This window comes from Ctenopharyngodon idella, chromosome 18 (genome assembly GCF_019924925.1).
Source record: "Ctenopharyngodon idella isolate HZGC_01 chromosome 18, HZGC01, whole genome shotgun sequence".
NCBI classification, from domain to species: domain Eukaryota; kingdom Metazoa; phylum Chordata; class Actinopteri; order Cypriniformes; family Xenocyprididae; genus Ctenopharyngodon; species Ctenopharyngodon idella.
Window position 1 is genome coordinate 23,825,371 of NC_067237.1, and position 17,013 is coordinate 23,842,383.

General features: G+C 41.3%; 1 protein-coding gene across 9 annotated transcripts in view; it reads right to left on the reverse strand.

Moving 5' to 3' along the window:
• The window catches only part of znf423 (zinc finger protein 423), a 170,371-nt gene that overhangs the window by 108,104 nt on the left and 45,254 nt on the right, over nt 1–17,013 (reverse strand). For 6 of the 9 annotated variants that reach the window (XM_051869698.1, XM_051869697.1, XM_051869696.1 and 3 more), the window contains one exon: nt 12,918–13,127. In XM_051869698.1, the coding sequence (XP_051725658.1) occupies nt 12,918–13,127 (210 nt within the window). The remainder of the gene's footprint in view (nt 1–12,917; nt 13,128–17,013) is intronic. The other 3 variants (XM_051869699.1, XM_051869693.1, XM_051869695.1) reach the window with 1 other exon arrangement.

A 17,013-nucleotide genomic window follows, 5' to 3' on the forward strand; every position in this document is an offset into this window, starting at 1 on the left:
AAAGAAAGAAAGAAAGAAAGAAAGGCGGCAATGGCGAGACACCAAGACTAATAACGTGACAAGTTTTGTTTTTTTCTCATCGGGTTGCATTTATCGTCTTTTCCGAGGTGGAGTTTGTGTCTGCGACGCCACCCACTCTCAGGTCTGGTTACTTATTCAGCAGTGAGTTTCCTATCCTCCCCAGAAATGAGAAACAGGTTTAAATATTTTACAAAGGCAGGGTGGATAGAGAAGGCTCTGAGCTCGAAGGAACAGCAGAAGGATTCTCCAGATCTTTAACCCCAATAGAGGGCCATCTCCTTTGAACACTCAACCCCCATCATGCACTTCCCTTTCTCCGTTTCTCCCGGGAAGCTCCACTGTCACTAGCCTCAACAAAACAATACGCACCTACCGCACTAATTCCGCTGAAAGAATGAAAAAAAAACAACGTACATGCCCTCCCTCATCCGATATTACGCTCTAAATCTAGACCTGTCCTGTTCTTTCTCCTACTATCCATCCATCTCTCACTCCCTCGTGGTTATGGACGCCCCCCCCTTGCGACCCTGCCAAGATGCGAAGGATTCCAATCAGGCACTTAGCTGGATGGCTATTTCCAGGGACAAAGGACATGGAGAGGAGCAGGACTGGAGGGGAGGGGGAAAACGAGGGGGAACAAAGACTGCTCCTGGCACCCAGGGGAGCAACCAGCCACTGACGTCACCGTGTATGAGTGCGTGTATGTGCAAGAGAAATAGAGGGAGGGCGTAATGGGTGTTTGAGAGCCTGCCTGAGGCTGGCAGAGGTCCCCAAGGGGGGCTGTCCTCATGGGAAGATTGGAAAAGAGTTTCTTTATCATTTGTGGACACTTATTGAGTGAGGGCCGTGTGCAAAATATCAGCTGTGATATATCGTAACTACGGAAATGAGAATATGCGATATATGATGTATTTATGTGAGATGTGAAGATTGCACAAATCATAGGAGATGTAATATTGACAGTATTGGAGGCCGGCGTTCTGTGTTACTACAAAACAGACTGATTAGCCACCACATCATGAGACCACATGAAGAGATAGGCCGCCACATTATGAAGAGATAAGACACTTAAATAGATCATTTGTTAAGTTCTGTTCCAAATCCTAGCGGCTGCTTACCTTAGCAATAACTGGTGAGAAACAAATTGTTATTGATCAATTCACCCTTCACCGGGAGTTTGACTGACAGGCGATCTGACCAATCATAACGCCGAATCTTCCATTTTGTCTGACAAACAAACCAGAGATTAGTAGATTAACATCAGTGGACTTGAACTTGAAAAATGGTGTACTAATGTCTTTCCGTGGATAAAACAGCATACCTTCTGATTCTGATGTCCATTCATGTTTATTTCGTGCAATAACTAGGACGTGATCGGTTTTAAGTGTCGCTTGAACTGAGGCACTACAGCGTTCTGTCACGACACATTAAAGAGGCACAAAATGGTATTTATTGTTTGAATTTCTTTTAAAAAAATTACAAATTTTGAAAGCTAAGACTTTGTTTCATACCAAAAGTAACCTCCTCTGTCTTGTCTGTCGGCGTGTTGTCAGTGTCCTCTTTGCTCAACAATGTATTTTTCACTGCACCATGAAAAATACACCATGGCTTTTCGGACATAGCGATAATACCTAAGGGTTCTTTGCGAAGGGTCAGTTGTAATTGTAAAAGATGACTGTACAATTTAGTTTGTATGAATTTTGTGTATTAAAATAAAAACAACTTTTAATGGTTTATGAAGACAGTAAACTACATTTCCCATCATTCTCTGTAATAAAATACATAGATGATACAGCACAAGAATGACCAAAATAAAATCACATACCTAATGTGTATCCTTTGTTATGTAGCATTAGTGCTAAAAAAGCTCCCTGTCTTTGTCAAGAAGTTAAAAAGACAGAGAAATTTGATTGATTGTAATTGATCACAACCAAAATCAATGGACGCATGACATAATTATAATTTCTCAACTCGTAGGTAGAAACTTTCCTGGAGGAACACAGGAAAAAAAAATAATCCAAGATGGCGGACGAGTGTAGATAAATACTGAAAAACATCAAGATACCAGGAACACTCTACCAGGAACAACTGTGCTTCACTTTAGGAGCATTATTTGCAAATTGCTGCCTATGTAGAGTTCCAAATTTGTCACTTAAGAGGGTTCATTTCAGATTGCATGCTGCCTTATAGCAACTATAAGGCAACTACTAGGTTATGGAACAGACCTGTAAAGACACTCGAACGAACACCAATTTAATAAAAGTAACAAAACATGACAAACGGAAAAGCATTTAAGGGCGTGTATGTATCCATCTCTACTGGCGTGCACATGTCTGCGTGCTGAATCAGTAAGTGTGTGTCAATAAGGGCGAGTGTGTGAGCATGTACGCTGGCGGCCGTGGTTAATGGACTCTGGTCTGTCTGCGGAGGGGGAAAGGCTGGGGCTCTTTGAAAAGAGTGTGGATTCAGACAGCCTTGCCCATTTCTCTCCGTGCGTACGTCCCAGGGGCACTGCTTTTCCTGACATTTCACTTGACAAAGGCGAGCCACACCTGAGCGCAGGGTTAAAACTATTATAACAGCTCTCCCCCTGGCACACTGCCCTTTGGCTCCACTGCACCAAGTGTGTGTATGTATGTGAGAGTTTGTGTGTGTGCGATTTTGGGCCCCTTGAGTGCGAGAATGTGAAAGAGTATGCGGGTCTACAGTAGGTGTATGTGTGCAAGTACCCAAGGTCTGCAGCTCCGGGGTGTGTTGACATACAACACCCTCTGACCGCATCTTCATACTGTATGGTAACAATGCCGGCAATGGCGCATCTTGAGGACCGGACCTGCAGGGGCCCACTCCACGCCCACATTCGGCCCACACTAAGCTGGCTATAGGGAGCCAGTGAGGAGTGGAGGAGCACAGCTAGTAGCCACAAACTATAATGGAGAAGCTAGAGATTGAGAGAGCGAGGGAGTTGGGGGCAAATGGGCCGAACTCAACAGGAGGTGGGGAGTGAGTGAAAAGAAAATGAGAAAGGGAGAAAGGACACTGCAGGAGAGCTGGAGAGAGGGAGATGTGGAGAAAGAGGGCAGTTTGGGTTATCCACTACAGGGTGAGAGACGGAAAGAGAAGGAGGGGGCAAAAGGACTGAATCGGAGAGAACAGGCTGTTCCTCATTACCGCGGCTCCCCGCAAAGAACCTGGTGATGGCTCTATTCTCCAATGCCCGGGGTCACCGAGGTCACACCCACCAACCAGGGGTCACATTCTCACACAAAACCCTAACTAAGACGCAAGGCGATCAACGGAAGACCGAAACACCTGACCTCCTCCGCCCACAGAGCCTCTGACAAAGACCTCATCCCTGCGGAAAACCAACAAAGGGCGGCCATCTTAGAATGGACCTACAATCGCTCAATGGGAGCAGACACGGCCTCAACTGACTTTGGGGCTCAAAGTTGAGCAGTCAGCATCTAGGAATGGAAAGTTTAATTTGATCTACAGAAAATTCATTTCGAACTAGTGCACTTCCTGAGGCGAGCAGAGATCTTTATGTATGAATGAGTAATATTTATGCATTAGTACATGCGTTTGATACAGAAAAAAGAGAGACGATTTGAACCCTAAAACAAAAAGGACGCGTGACCAGAGCTTGCGCAAATAAGCACAGCATGAATTATGCATATTGGTGTGGATGAGCACCAAAAGAAATACATTTGTAATTGTGTACTTTGATTATCTGTACATTTATTTGTCCGTACACACCCTTCGTATAGCCAATGAATACAAATGAGTGCGTTTGGTGGCAGGAATATTAACTCTCTCTCTCTCCAACGAGCGGGAAAAAATTGTGTGTGGATATTCCAACAGATTTTGGCTTCTTCCTGGGCACACGCAGACAGACCAAATATTTACTCTCCCCTCTTCCGCCCGCCTGCTCGACACAGCAGCCGAGAGAGAAAGAGAGAGAGTGAGAGAGAGAGATAGAAAGAGAGAGTTACATTTTTAATCGGCTGATTTTTTCCCTCCGAGAAGGCAAGCTGAATACAAGTACGCTGCCGCCAACACACACACGCTCCTTTTTTGTGTCCTTTGGCAAATTCTTTTATTTCGCTCTTGCGTGGAGCAGGAAAGAAAAAAACGAGAGAGGAGAGGAGAGGATGGAAGGAAAAGGAAGAGAAGAGAAGAGAGAACGTCCCCACAGAGTTTTTCTCCCTTCCTGGTGCGAGCGCAGGCCCCCACAGAGTCCCTGTGTAATTTCCAGTCCCTCAGAATTCAGGTATTAATAAAGGCCCCATGGGGAACTGCACACAATATAACCCTACATTTTCAGGCATTATGAAAGGACGCCCCCAGGGGTCTTTGGCTCAAATTTCTGAAATGCAGGCATTGTAAAAAAGGCACCCCAGGGGAGTCCCCCCGCAATAGAAATCTGCTGAATTCAAAGCATTTTCGGAGTCCTGGTGGGAGCCATTACTCCCTCTGGAAGCGATTTTTTTTCTTCTTCTTTTTTCCCCTCTCTCCTCCTCTCTTTTTTTTTTTTTTTTTTTTTTTTTTTACAAAACATGTGTTGCTGACATGTTGACAGATTGCTCAGTGAAGTGTTTAGGTGCATGCACAAACCGAGTCTCTACAGAGACAGAGCAAGCTCTCTCTGCCAGAGAGCCTCTCAACTCTCCCAAAACTGGTGCCATCCATATTTTATAAGAGGGGGAAGAGGAAAATCTAGGGCTAGGAGAGCAAGCGAGGGGGGGTAAACACAAGATAAGTAGAGTCACGTATGGAAGGAGGAGGAGAGGAAACGAAAAAGAGACTCTGAAAGACAGCGATGGGGAAAGAGAAAAAGGAGAGAGAAAAGAACTTCATCGTGAAAAATGAACCCTGTGATGAAAAATGACTTCCAGTGTGCTTTGAAACAACCCTCCTTCGTCTCACCCCCTCCCTTTCTCTCTCTCCCTGCATGCTGTGCCCCCTCCCCTCCCCTCAATCTCTCTCTCTCTTATGGAGGCAGGGCTCTTGCTCTCCCTGGAAAACCTGAGTTTACAACCAGCTGTGACTGCATTTGTATCTGTGCCAAAGGCTTAGTGGAGGAATCTTCAGGCCACCCTCTGGCTCAGAGAGAGAGAGAGAGAGAGAGAGAGAGAGAGAGAGAGAGAGAGAGAGAGAGAGAGAGAGAGAGAGAGAGAGAGAGAGAGAGAGAGAGAGAGAGAGAGAGAGAGAGAGAGAGAGAGAGAGAGAGAGAGAGAGAGAGAGAGAGAGAGAGAGAATGGAGGGGGTAAGGGAGGACCAACACACAAAGCAGCTCTCACTTTGAGGGAACACGCGTAGTCTGATTTGTGCAAACACACAGAAGCGAACACACGCGCTCCTCTGATATAGGTGCCGCAAACGCACATAAAGCAAATACAGCTCAAGACAAACGTGGCATGCTGTCGATTACCACAGACAACAATTTCAGCTCATCTCACAATTTGTAAAAGCAAAAAAGACAGTTACGTGCTTACAATAAAGATCTACGAGGCAATATGGGGTATGCCGTGAAGCTCAACCAGTGATCTGCAAACCTCTCTTCAGACCGCATTTCCGCTGACTTGACAGCAAATGATGTAACTGATTATGTTAAAAGCTGTCCACAAATAAACTTCACAAAGTCTGTTTATGAGCCATACAGATTGTACAAACATATGTTAACATCTATTTTAACATCTTAAGTATTTAATTCAGTGCAATTACAATCTGCTTCTAATGCAATGTTGTGTTATATTAAAAACAAATTATACGTGTGTGTGTGTGTGTGTGTGTGTGTGTAAAATATATGTAAAATGATATCAATTATTTTAATTAAATGCTTTTTTAATAAAATAAAATTTTATTTTGAGATCAGCAGCTTTTAGGGGCCAGTGCGGAGCCAATTTTTTCAGCTCAACTGAGACACACGAAAAGATTCCAGATTGGCCCCCTGTCGGAGGAAAAGGGGCACTGTAAGCGTGCGTTTTTATTGGTTTTCACTAACCAAGTCAAAACTATTTTCCATGGCAATCATGCTTAATTTAATAAATCTTATATTGTATTTAACCCCAAAAAATTCCTTTAACATACAAATTTATGTCCAGCCACATTTATTAAAACATGTGACTAATACACTAATGCCAATAAAGCTTATTTAAGGTACTAATTTGTCCTTGTCCAGCTTTTTTTCTTAGCACAGCAAGATCAAATTACAAACTACTCTCCTCTTTCTCTGTAGGATGAAGAGAGAGAAAAATGATCTGCAACTTTAATAAGAGTCTTGGCCTCCCTGGATTCAGCTGCTGTCGTGACGACAGGCAGGAGCTGGGGGGTCTTCGGTTGGCCCGGACAGACATACGGATGGATGGATGGAAGGATAGATAAGTGGAAAAGGGATATGTATTCATGGCGTGAAGCGCCCTGGGCGAGTGTGTGTTTAGTGAAAAAATGAAGGGGGTGACTGCACTCTCAGGGGACCGAACCACCCCGAGGCCCCGTCACATACCCCCATTACACTTCAACTGCATGCCAGACGCACAACTCCCCACCAAGCCTGCCAGCAGATGAGAGGGCACACCGCTCTGTGTGTGTCAGAGTGTCTATAGAAGTAAATGAGTTAGTGTGCACTAAATGTTACAGGCTTAAAGAGAAAAAGCGAATGGGATACGATTACCATTCACAACCCATTTACAAAGTTCTGTTTATTTTTAAAATATTTTATTTAAATATTTATTCAATATAGTAGTTTTATTAAACAAAAAATACAAATAATTAAGTAATATTAACTAAACTGAATCAAGTGTAATAATGTTATTAAATTTACTAGTATCTGCTGCTCTTTGGTCATTTTTGACAAAAAATGTTTGTTTTTTTTTGTTTTTTTTGAAGAATTTTTTACTTTATCAGAATGGAACAAAACTAAAGGTTTTGGCACTTGCTATGTGAACACAAAAAAAAAAAAAAAAAAAAAAAAAAAATCATGGACATGAATCGAAAAGGTTAAATGGTTCTGAAAAAAATAGTCTTGTGCTCCTCGCAGACAAAAATGACTGCATTAGAAATGAATGGAAGAAGAATTTCATCTAGTGACAACTTTTGGTACTGTGGCCAAACAAAATCTTACTGAAAGCTCATTTTTTGATATATCAAGCGCAAATTTGGAACACAACTTGTTCAGATTTATGGCTTTGATATTCTTGCCGTTTTAGAGTAAAACAAGATTTTGAAAATATATATAAAAAAATTAAAATAGTATTTTTGGACATTTTTCATAATAATAAACAAACTTTAAGTTAACTTTTTTTTTAACTTTTTTTCACTTCAGCAATAATTTGCCCAGTGTCGCCTTTGAAAAGAGATTAAAAATAAGTCTGTGCTCTAAAGAATTTAAAATTTATGACAGTTCAAGTTGGAAATTTCATTTTCAGGTTTATGCTCAAAAAGTGAATAAATGGATTATAACTACAGCATAAATATAATTTAGTACCATAAAATCCCCTAAAAATACAAAATATTAAATAAAAAACATTATCAAACTAAAATATAGTACATTCATTTAAAAAAAAAAAAAAAAAAAATCTGACACGCAAAGAGCACCAGAGGCTTAAACACAATTACAAATACATGTTAAAAATATTTCAATAAAATATATCTAAATTAAATAATAAAATGTGAGTACTGGCAAGTTTGAAGCTAACTGACATCTCAACTTAGAGTACACCTCACTGTCAAGTCTGCGGCCTAGCGGTTAGCGCATATGCAGCCCATGCGAGTTTGAATCCAGCTGGTGACATTTACTGACCCCATTCCCCCTTATTCTACCCATCACTTCATGTCCTTTCTTGACTATACCTATAAATAAAAGTGGCAAAAAGGCCAAAAAAAAAAAAAAGGAGCCATTTGTCTTCCCACCCTCTCTTTCTTTCTCGGAGCAGTGACAGAGAGTGTGTGAGCTGTGTAGAGCTATTTCTACTGACTACTAACCCCCCCAACCATCAACTCTCTTTCTCTCTCTCTCCCTCTCTCTCATTCTGTCTCTCTGGAGCGCTTGCCGTTCCCCTCAGTCTTCTGAAGGCGGGTTAATTAGCACTCGCCTCCTATTTGTATCTGACAGGTGGAGAACCCGCCCCCCCAGCTGACTGACAGCTCTCTCGTTTACCCACACGGCTGCCTGCTTCACTCAACCATTCTCTGGCTTACTCCCCGAAGTCTTTCAGTCTTTCTCGTCCGCTCTACTTCAGGAAGACACATCCTGACATTTATTTTCTATACAGATCAAAATATGAACTGATCAAGAGAGAAATGGGTCAGAGGAGGAATTCTAATTTCAAGCTAGAAGAGCTCAGCTGCCATGCAGCGGTCACCTCTGTGTGTGTGTGTATCTGTGCCTCCTGCTCACCCCCTGTCCTTCCACATGAGTTTAGAAAGCTCGCAGGGTGGTCAACACTGCTATATACAAAACATGGATAAGGTGGACCAATAAAGGCTACACATATAGTAAAAACGAGGCTGAGAGGACACCTGAACGGGCCTACTGGTCCACATGCTGTGCTGTGGAGTCTAAACTGGGCCTCTTTCTTCGACTGAGCCAAACCCAGGAGGCTATAGGGCCTTCTGTTCCAGACTAGAGAGGGAGGGGTCAGCTTCACAATGCCACAGGGGACATGTGGAAAGGGGGCGAGAGGGAGAAAGAGAGAAAGAGAGAGCAAGAGAGTGAGGTGAGTGTTGTTAACAGCCAGGGCCCAACCTTGGCCGGTTGCAGGGCAGTGGAGCGGAGCAGCGCAGTGAATGTTCTCCATTTGATCTGAGGTTTTTTCCAAGCGCTCCTCAGGGAGCCAGTGTTCCAGATTCCTCCTCCAGTAGAGCCTCCCCTCAGAATCAGCCCACAGTATGACACTCACACACACACACACTCCTGTATCACCCACACACATTCACATACTTGTGCACACAAACACTAATCCACACTCATGACCCGATAGATTCACACACAGACAAATATAAACACACACTAGACAATATAAGGCTGTCCAACTGCCAGCAAAGTTAACACAAACACACACACTTACACTGTAATCCTGTAAACAGACATGTTATCGGGACGCAGGGTCATTTAAACTACTGTTCAAAAGTTTGGGGTCATTTTTTTTTAATTAATACTTTTATTCAAGTAACAGTAAAGACATTTGTAATGTTATAAAAGATTTCTATTTCTAATGAATGCTGTTTTCTAACTTTATATTCAAAGAATACTGGGAAAAAAAATACTTAAAATAAAAAATAATTACTGTTTTTACTTTTTTTTTTTATCAAGTAAATTCAGCCTTGGTGAGCATAAGAGACTTCTTTTAAAAACATTTGAACAAAATCTTACCAACACCAAACCTTTGAATGGTGTAAACCGTGGTTACAAAAATGTAGTAAGTAATTTCTAAAATTACATTAGTTATTCCCTTTACATTACGCACAAATAAAACAAACATTCATTGAACACAAACATACAAACGCTAGAATACAGTAGTAATACATATTAAAAACATACAGTGGGGCCCAAAAGTTTGGGACCACTAAGAAAATACTTTTATTTAAACTTTTTTTCTATTTTGCACATATATTATGAGCATAATTTGAGTGAAAAGCTGAACTGCAATATTAATATGAACTTCAGAATGTCTTTTTGCTTTAATGTTTGCATTAATGACAGGAGCATTTGAACTTCATGAACTCCACAAATTTGAGTAAAACATGATAAAACACCTAACTATTTGTACAAAGAGTCACATGATCAATCTCAGAAATGTACTTATTTGTGTTGTGACCTAAAAATGCAGTCCTGAATTGCTGAATCATAAATATTTCTTATTCACGTTAAATCATATTTTTTCTATTTTAATTTTTAAAAATCCCAAAACTTGTCTATTTTTAGGCTTAAAAATGATTTTGTATTCCAGATTTTCAATGTGATATCAGACTTTTGAACCCAACTGTTAACCTTAAGCAGAAAAAGAGTGAGCGCACAAGAAGTTAAAGTGATATATAAGAAAGTAGGAGGAGATGGAAACGCTAGGAGTGTAATGGGGTAAGGCAGAGCCAAAGACATTTGGAGGGACGGAAAGGCAGACGTTCCTCGTCTCCAATATCGTCTCCTGTGGAACTCATATTAGCAGCGATCAATGGCAGCAAGGGGGAAGAAGAAAAAGAGAGGGATGGAGGGACAGTCAGAGAAAGACAATGACGGTAGGGATGGTTAGCGAGGTTATATTATTGTCGAGAAGCTAAAAAAGAGGACGGTGCACAAATACGAGGCGGACATGCCAAATACACATGCACGCACAAACACATGATGGGATTCCAGGTGTAATTCTATAGCCACGGTGTCTTCTGTTAAGGGAATAGAAATTTCATTTCATGCCGTGGCGTGGCACGGCTGTGCTCGAGAATATTCCTGCTCTGACGGGCATGTGGTCATAATAATAACCGTAAATTGATAGAGTGGCTTTATGAGCCTTCTGCTGGTGTGCTGATATTGGCCAGGCTCTCCTTGGGGCCATGGGAACCATCCACTGCTCTCCACAACATGGCCTCCCTCACACACACACGCACACGCACACGCACACACACACACACACACACACACTCACACACTCACACACAAAATGGCGTGTGTTTGTCCCTTATCAGATGAAGTCACCAGCAGCATGCTACTCTCTCTCCCACATGACCAGCTCCCAGGAGTGTGTCAAGAACTTGAAAGGGTTTGCAAATGATTTTTTATTTATTGCTATCATTATTTTTGTTGTTGTTGTTGTCATTATTGTTGTTATAAATAATTTAAAATAAATAGGACACTCTATTAAACTAATATTGAATAATAATTGCATTATTCAATATTAATTTAATAGATTCATTAATTTAATTAATTTAATATTCTATAATATTAGAATAATTTAAAAAGTAATAATCAGGGTTATTATTGTTAAATAAAACTATTAACAATTTTTGTTTATTGAAATAAAGCAGAAATAAAATAAAATACAAATATTAGATGAAAAAACAATGTAAATGAAAATTAAAAAATATTGTCTTGCCAATGAAATGAGCGCTAAAATTACTAAGTGGAAATAAATAAAAACTGAAACCAAACTAAAACTAAAACTAAAACTGAAATATAAATAAATTAAACCTAAATGGTAATATTTATAAAAAAATAAAATAAAAAAAAGCACATAACAAAACTACCAAAAAATTTAATTAAATTAAAACAAAATCTTAAAATATGCAAATAAAATTTAAATATTAATAAAATATATAACAGTATAGAAATAATACTAAAATTACACTGATAATAATAATAGTCATAATAATAATAATAATAATACAAAATGGGAAGAAGGTTTGTGATCGGTCCAATCCCTCAGACACAGCACCAGATTATGGGTGCTTCTCAAACAGAAGGCTGCATTCTAGTGAGGCTGTGTCCTTCCTAGTCCAGTCCATTGAAGGCTTGTAGGCTAAAGTCCTCCTCAGCATTAAATCTTATAATAAGACGGTATAGTAAAATGCATATGGTAACATCATATATGTTTCTGTCCCCGCAGTCACGTTGTGAAAAATCTATTAAAAATATAATATGAAAAATAATTCATATGAAAAACCTGTTTCTATTAATGCAGTACATGTAATGACAAGCATTCTGTGGTCTGGAATGTGTGCAAAAGATTGTGGGTGATTGGAGGACACGAAGGATACACTTGATGCATCCTTCAAAACAGGCCGAATGAAGGACGAGAAATGAAGGCTGACTCCTTTAAATTGAGATGTCCTTTGACGGACATGGATGATATGGCAGCCGAGACATGCAGTCTTACTGCCTCATTCCAACTGAAAAGCACCCTCTTTTACAATCTCCAGTTCACACACTCCTGGGAACGACTGCATTTTTTAATTTCATTTCACTCTTTATTTTTCCCCTCCAATACACAACATGCATCTCTCTGATGACTCCAAAACTGAGATTGTGTCTAAAATCTAGGGCCATGATTTCATTACTTTGGAAGTAGCTAAAATAACGGAAGGAGATGGGGAAAGGGTTGTGTCATGCTGTATTGTGTCCCCTCAGAAACATGTGTGCTCTGGTATGATGAAGGCTGTGGATAATAATCCACTAGCACCACATTTTGAGAATTTTATATAGCTGAAAAGACACTGCAAGATCATTCAATAAACGTACTGCATACGACTGCTGGAATGGCATCACTCTCTCTCTATATATATATTTCTATCTCTCCCCCTCTTTTCCTCAGTTTTTATGCTCGTTAAGGAGAGGCCCTTGATTAATCTGCTAGGAAGCAGATGCCCCTGCAGGGCCGCTTTCAGCGTTTCATTAATTACCGCGATTGTAATAACGGCTATTGTGTGCGTGTACTGCGTGTTAGCTTTAAAACACCACTCTCCTGAGGGAGCATACTGACTCCAGAACAGCCAACGGCCTCTAAGTAACCCCACCGCCTCAAAAACTATACCAACTTCTGCCTCCTGCCATTATGATTTCCTCAGAAACAAGAAATTAAAGTAGTGTATAATTTTTGTGCCAATAGCATAACCACACAAAATTGCAAAAAAAATAATGATTGTTTTCAAGTAGGTTGACACTTCCCCCATCTGCCATTGTACATCTAAACAGGTAGTCTCTCCCACAATGCAAAATTATTTGCATCTTCAATAAGTTGCATGAATATTGATTGTTGTAGGTGAAATGCTTGCTGTGGCCGATTTTAAAAAAGTGGCAATCTACAAAAGTTACCCCACAAATGGCACATTAAACTGGGATAGGAGGATACATAGAGGAAAAAAAATACACTTTGCCTTCAAAGACAGTGGAGAAACACAACACATACACAAACCTGCTGGGCAGTGGTTGGTACGGTGCTCGGTCAGGTCTGCCAGGCACTCAAAGTCCTGTTGGCAGTTGTCACAGGTGAAGATGGAGTCGTCATCTAAATCCTCCTCTCCCACCCTCTCGTCATGACTGGTCACACTCTGTTCTCCGTCCTCACCCGTCACCCGGCTCTCCTTTCTATCAGAGTCTCGCTCTGACACTGCTGCATCTATGTAAATACACACATGAACCGCAAAGAGAAAGAGGGAAGATGTCAGGTCAAGGGATTGCTATTGACAGGTAAATCATACTGTAACAATTATTTCTTGACTGTTACATATTGTACTTCATATATGTGCTGATGCAGAGCTTTTGCAAATGTCACGAGTAGCAAAAATTACTGTACTTGTCAAAACGTAAATCAATAAAAAAAATTAAAAAAAATCAAGCAGGTTGTATCCAGTGTTGGCGAAGCTATTTTGAAACTGTAGATTGCCAAACTAGAACTCAAGAATTGAAGTAGGTAAACTAGTAAACTACTCTTTTGAAAAAGAAGTCAACTGCACTATGTACATATACATACACATATATGTGTGTGTGTGTATATACATACACATATAATCTGTATTTTCAAGCACGATGAGGGTTTTGATTAAATGAGACTGGATAAAAGAATAAATGGAGATGCTGTCAAAATGTAACTATTACACAAAATTACACAAAACAGAACTAATACAAATAGAAAACGAAATATGAGAAATTAAACTAGAAATCTAAAAAAAAAAAAAAAAAAGTCAGAACAGCAGCATTTAACCAAATATTACATAAAATGCTGTTTCATTACAAAGATGATTGTGCAGGAATTAAATTCAGTAAATGAACTGATTCACGAATGAATAAAACTTTCCAACTGATACGTAAGCATTTGAAAGAAAGAATCAATTCCATAGAATGATTCAGACTTTCCAGAGAGAGAAAGAGAACCAATTCATTAGTATGAATCAGACATTCCAATACTGCATATGAGGTAAAGAATAATTTAGGATTAACCAATTCACTTGAATCAATTTAACTTTCCAATACTACATTTGAAAGAGTTGCTAATTGTTAGAAAAATGTATCACATTACTGGAATAGCTCCACTGTTAACAATGACCTAAAAGAGATAACTTTTCTCAGTCTCAGTATAAATCCCAACCCTAAGTGTGTCTAGGCTCAGTCAAAACTACAAAGCTCCCATGAGCCTCTAGACTGAAGTGTAAGAGAGGGGCCCGAGGCTTTGAGAGCCGCTTGAGCGCGAGCCACCCAGTCGCTCGTGGCACACAGTAAGGACCAGTGGAGAAATCTGCCACTGCAATCCTCCTTCCGCCATTGTGGCTCCATTTTCACACCTTATTATCACATTAAAGGCTCTACGCTGAAAGGACTACACACGAGACTGGAGGAAGAGGGAGGAGAGAGCAAGATTGAGTTAGAGTGAAAGAGAGACAGAGGAAGCGAGACAAGACGGCATACAAAATGTGGGGTGGTATGAGATTGTGAGACAGAATGAGAGCAAAGAGACCCTGATAAAATTGATCCAAATTAAGACACAAAGGCTCCCGTCACACCTGCTATTAACATGCGCTTTCGGTGGTCAGATCGTAATCGGATAGCACTTGACCACTTTAAAAGCCAGGTGATTGCATTGTGATTACCAAGACCACATATGGAGGTCATCAGAGACCATTCTGACCACACTGGACAAAGGTGTCAATGCTAATATATTTTGTTATGTGCATACAATAGTAATATTATACAAAATTATTTAAATTGACCATATTTTAATAAATGCATGTTATTGATCTTATTGTGAACAATTATTCCATCCATACGTTTCATTTTTAAAAATGTTGTGGCCTTGTAATTTTTAATCAAATGTGTCAAAACTTGATCTTTCAGTGAAACCGAACACATTCCAGACTTCGCCAATAATTTAGATCGCTTAAACCTCATCTCTTTCTTACAAATGACTGCAAGATCGCATTCAGATCTGCACCCAACCAATCAACAACCAATGGATAGAACCAAGTCCCTGTCGCTACTTCCTTTTCATCCTGACTTAAATGTAAAAAAAAAAAAAAAAAAAAAACAACAGACAGTCAAACGATCAGGTCACCTGACTTAATGACCAATAACCCATGAATTATTCCACTGGACTACACTTGAAATCTCTTGTTTCTCTCCCATAAATTCTCACTCACATCACTCTCCCAGTCCATAATCGCAAGGGAACTTTAAAACTTAATCCCTATTAGCATCCTTTACTGTGGGAATGTTTCAAAACGCAATAATGCCATACACCAAATACCATCATTTTAATCTGTAAAAATGACAGCAAGCATTCAGAATGTTACAAATACATGAAATGGCAGAACATGTTGTTCAGTTAATGCAACGTCTGATGCAATACGCAGCCAGTTTTCCATTACATGAGTGTAAGCGCGATCAGCTCTACCTGAAACACACTAGAGATACACTGCAATGGAAAATAATATGAAACGCGTATTAATGAATAAAAGAAATCAAATAGGCAGAGAAAAAAAAAAAAAACATCGACAACAAGGGAAACCAAGGAGCTGAGAAAAAGCGCAGAGGAAAGGAGGAAACGTGAGGGCAGAGGGAGCGGGGAAAGGGAGGGAGGAAGTGGGGGCCGGAGAGAGGGAGGGCTGCTCACCGGCTCCCCCGGGCTTAACATCCTGTCTAATCATCCTGGACTTGTGCAATCAGAGAGAAGCAGGAGGTGGCCATTCCTGTGCTCCACACATTCTGATCAGCTCTAATTTGGCCAGGACTGGCACTGCATTACGCCGCGCCGCAGCAGCCCACGCTAATGGGGCCTGCGGTTCGGAGCCTGGCCAGAGGAGAGCCTGGGCCTCGCTTTGGGCCCCAGCCCAGTCCGGACTGCAGGTGGAAATGGGTGAGGGGGGGGGGGTTGGTGGGCTCGGTATCTGGAGGGGCATTTGGATAAGGAAGCGTTGAGGTGCTCTAGTTTATTTCACCCCCACCAGAGCAGAGGGTAGAGAGGTGGGGGTGAAGGTGGGGGCGTCGTGGTGGTTTGGAGGGTGGTGCGGGCTGGGCTAGGGGGTAGGAGGGGTATGGCCATCTGTCCAGTGGTGAGAACACCGTCTGGACAGGGAGGAGAACGGCCCCTAACTGACACTACACTGATAGAGCCCTGAGCAGCGGTTACACACATACACACACGTGCAAACACACAAAAGGTGCATTAACTACACTATTTCATCCATGAGAGCTTCTAATCTTGGGGAAAATGGATGGTGGCAGTAACCCTCGAACACTCCCTACCTCTCCTCACTCAATCACACACACTCGCACACACACCCTGATTCCCTCAGGTACCCTCATGCCAGAGGTACAGGCACTGCCAACCAAGGCACATGCCAGCACAACCTGCTACCATGGCAACGAGGGAGGAGCAGGAGGGGACCTTTCCCTACCCTTCTCCTCTCTCTATACCTCCATCTCTCCGGTCATAAGCGGGGCTGGCGTGCAGGAGGAGATGAAGATGAGGATAAAAGTGGCCGGCGGAATGCTCTACACTACCTTTTAAACTCCTCCATCCTTCTTTTTCATTTTCTTTTTGCATCTTCCTTTCATTACTGCCTTCTCTTCCTCCTCCTTTCCCGTAAGCGTATGCCCTCTCAGGAGGGAAGAGGGGAGGGGAGTCTCTAGAGGGGGCCCTCCAGAACACACTCCATTAGAGTGCAGGGCCACCGTCATTACAGGGCTCCATTTCTCTCTCTGCAGTGGAAGATTGATACACACGCATCACGCATCTCAGCTGCAGTCGTTCCACCTCCGACCGCGGCCTTGACAAACACACACGAGCGCAAATGCGTGCGTAAACATGGTGCATGGTGCGAGGAGAGGCTGATGGACGCAGGGTGGGGCACAGGTCGAGGTGAGGTCCGTGAACATTTCGAAATTAGAGTTCACCCAATGTGGCTCGCTTTTTATTTTGCGCATTTGGAGGTTGAAATTTTTAAAGGGATAGCATACCCAAAAAAATATGACAGTTATTTACTCATTCTCATGTTGTTCCAATGCCATAT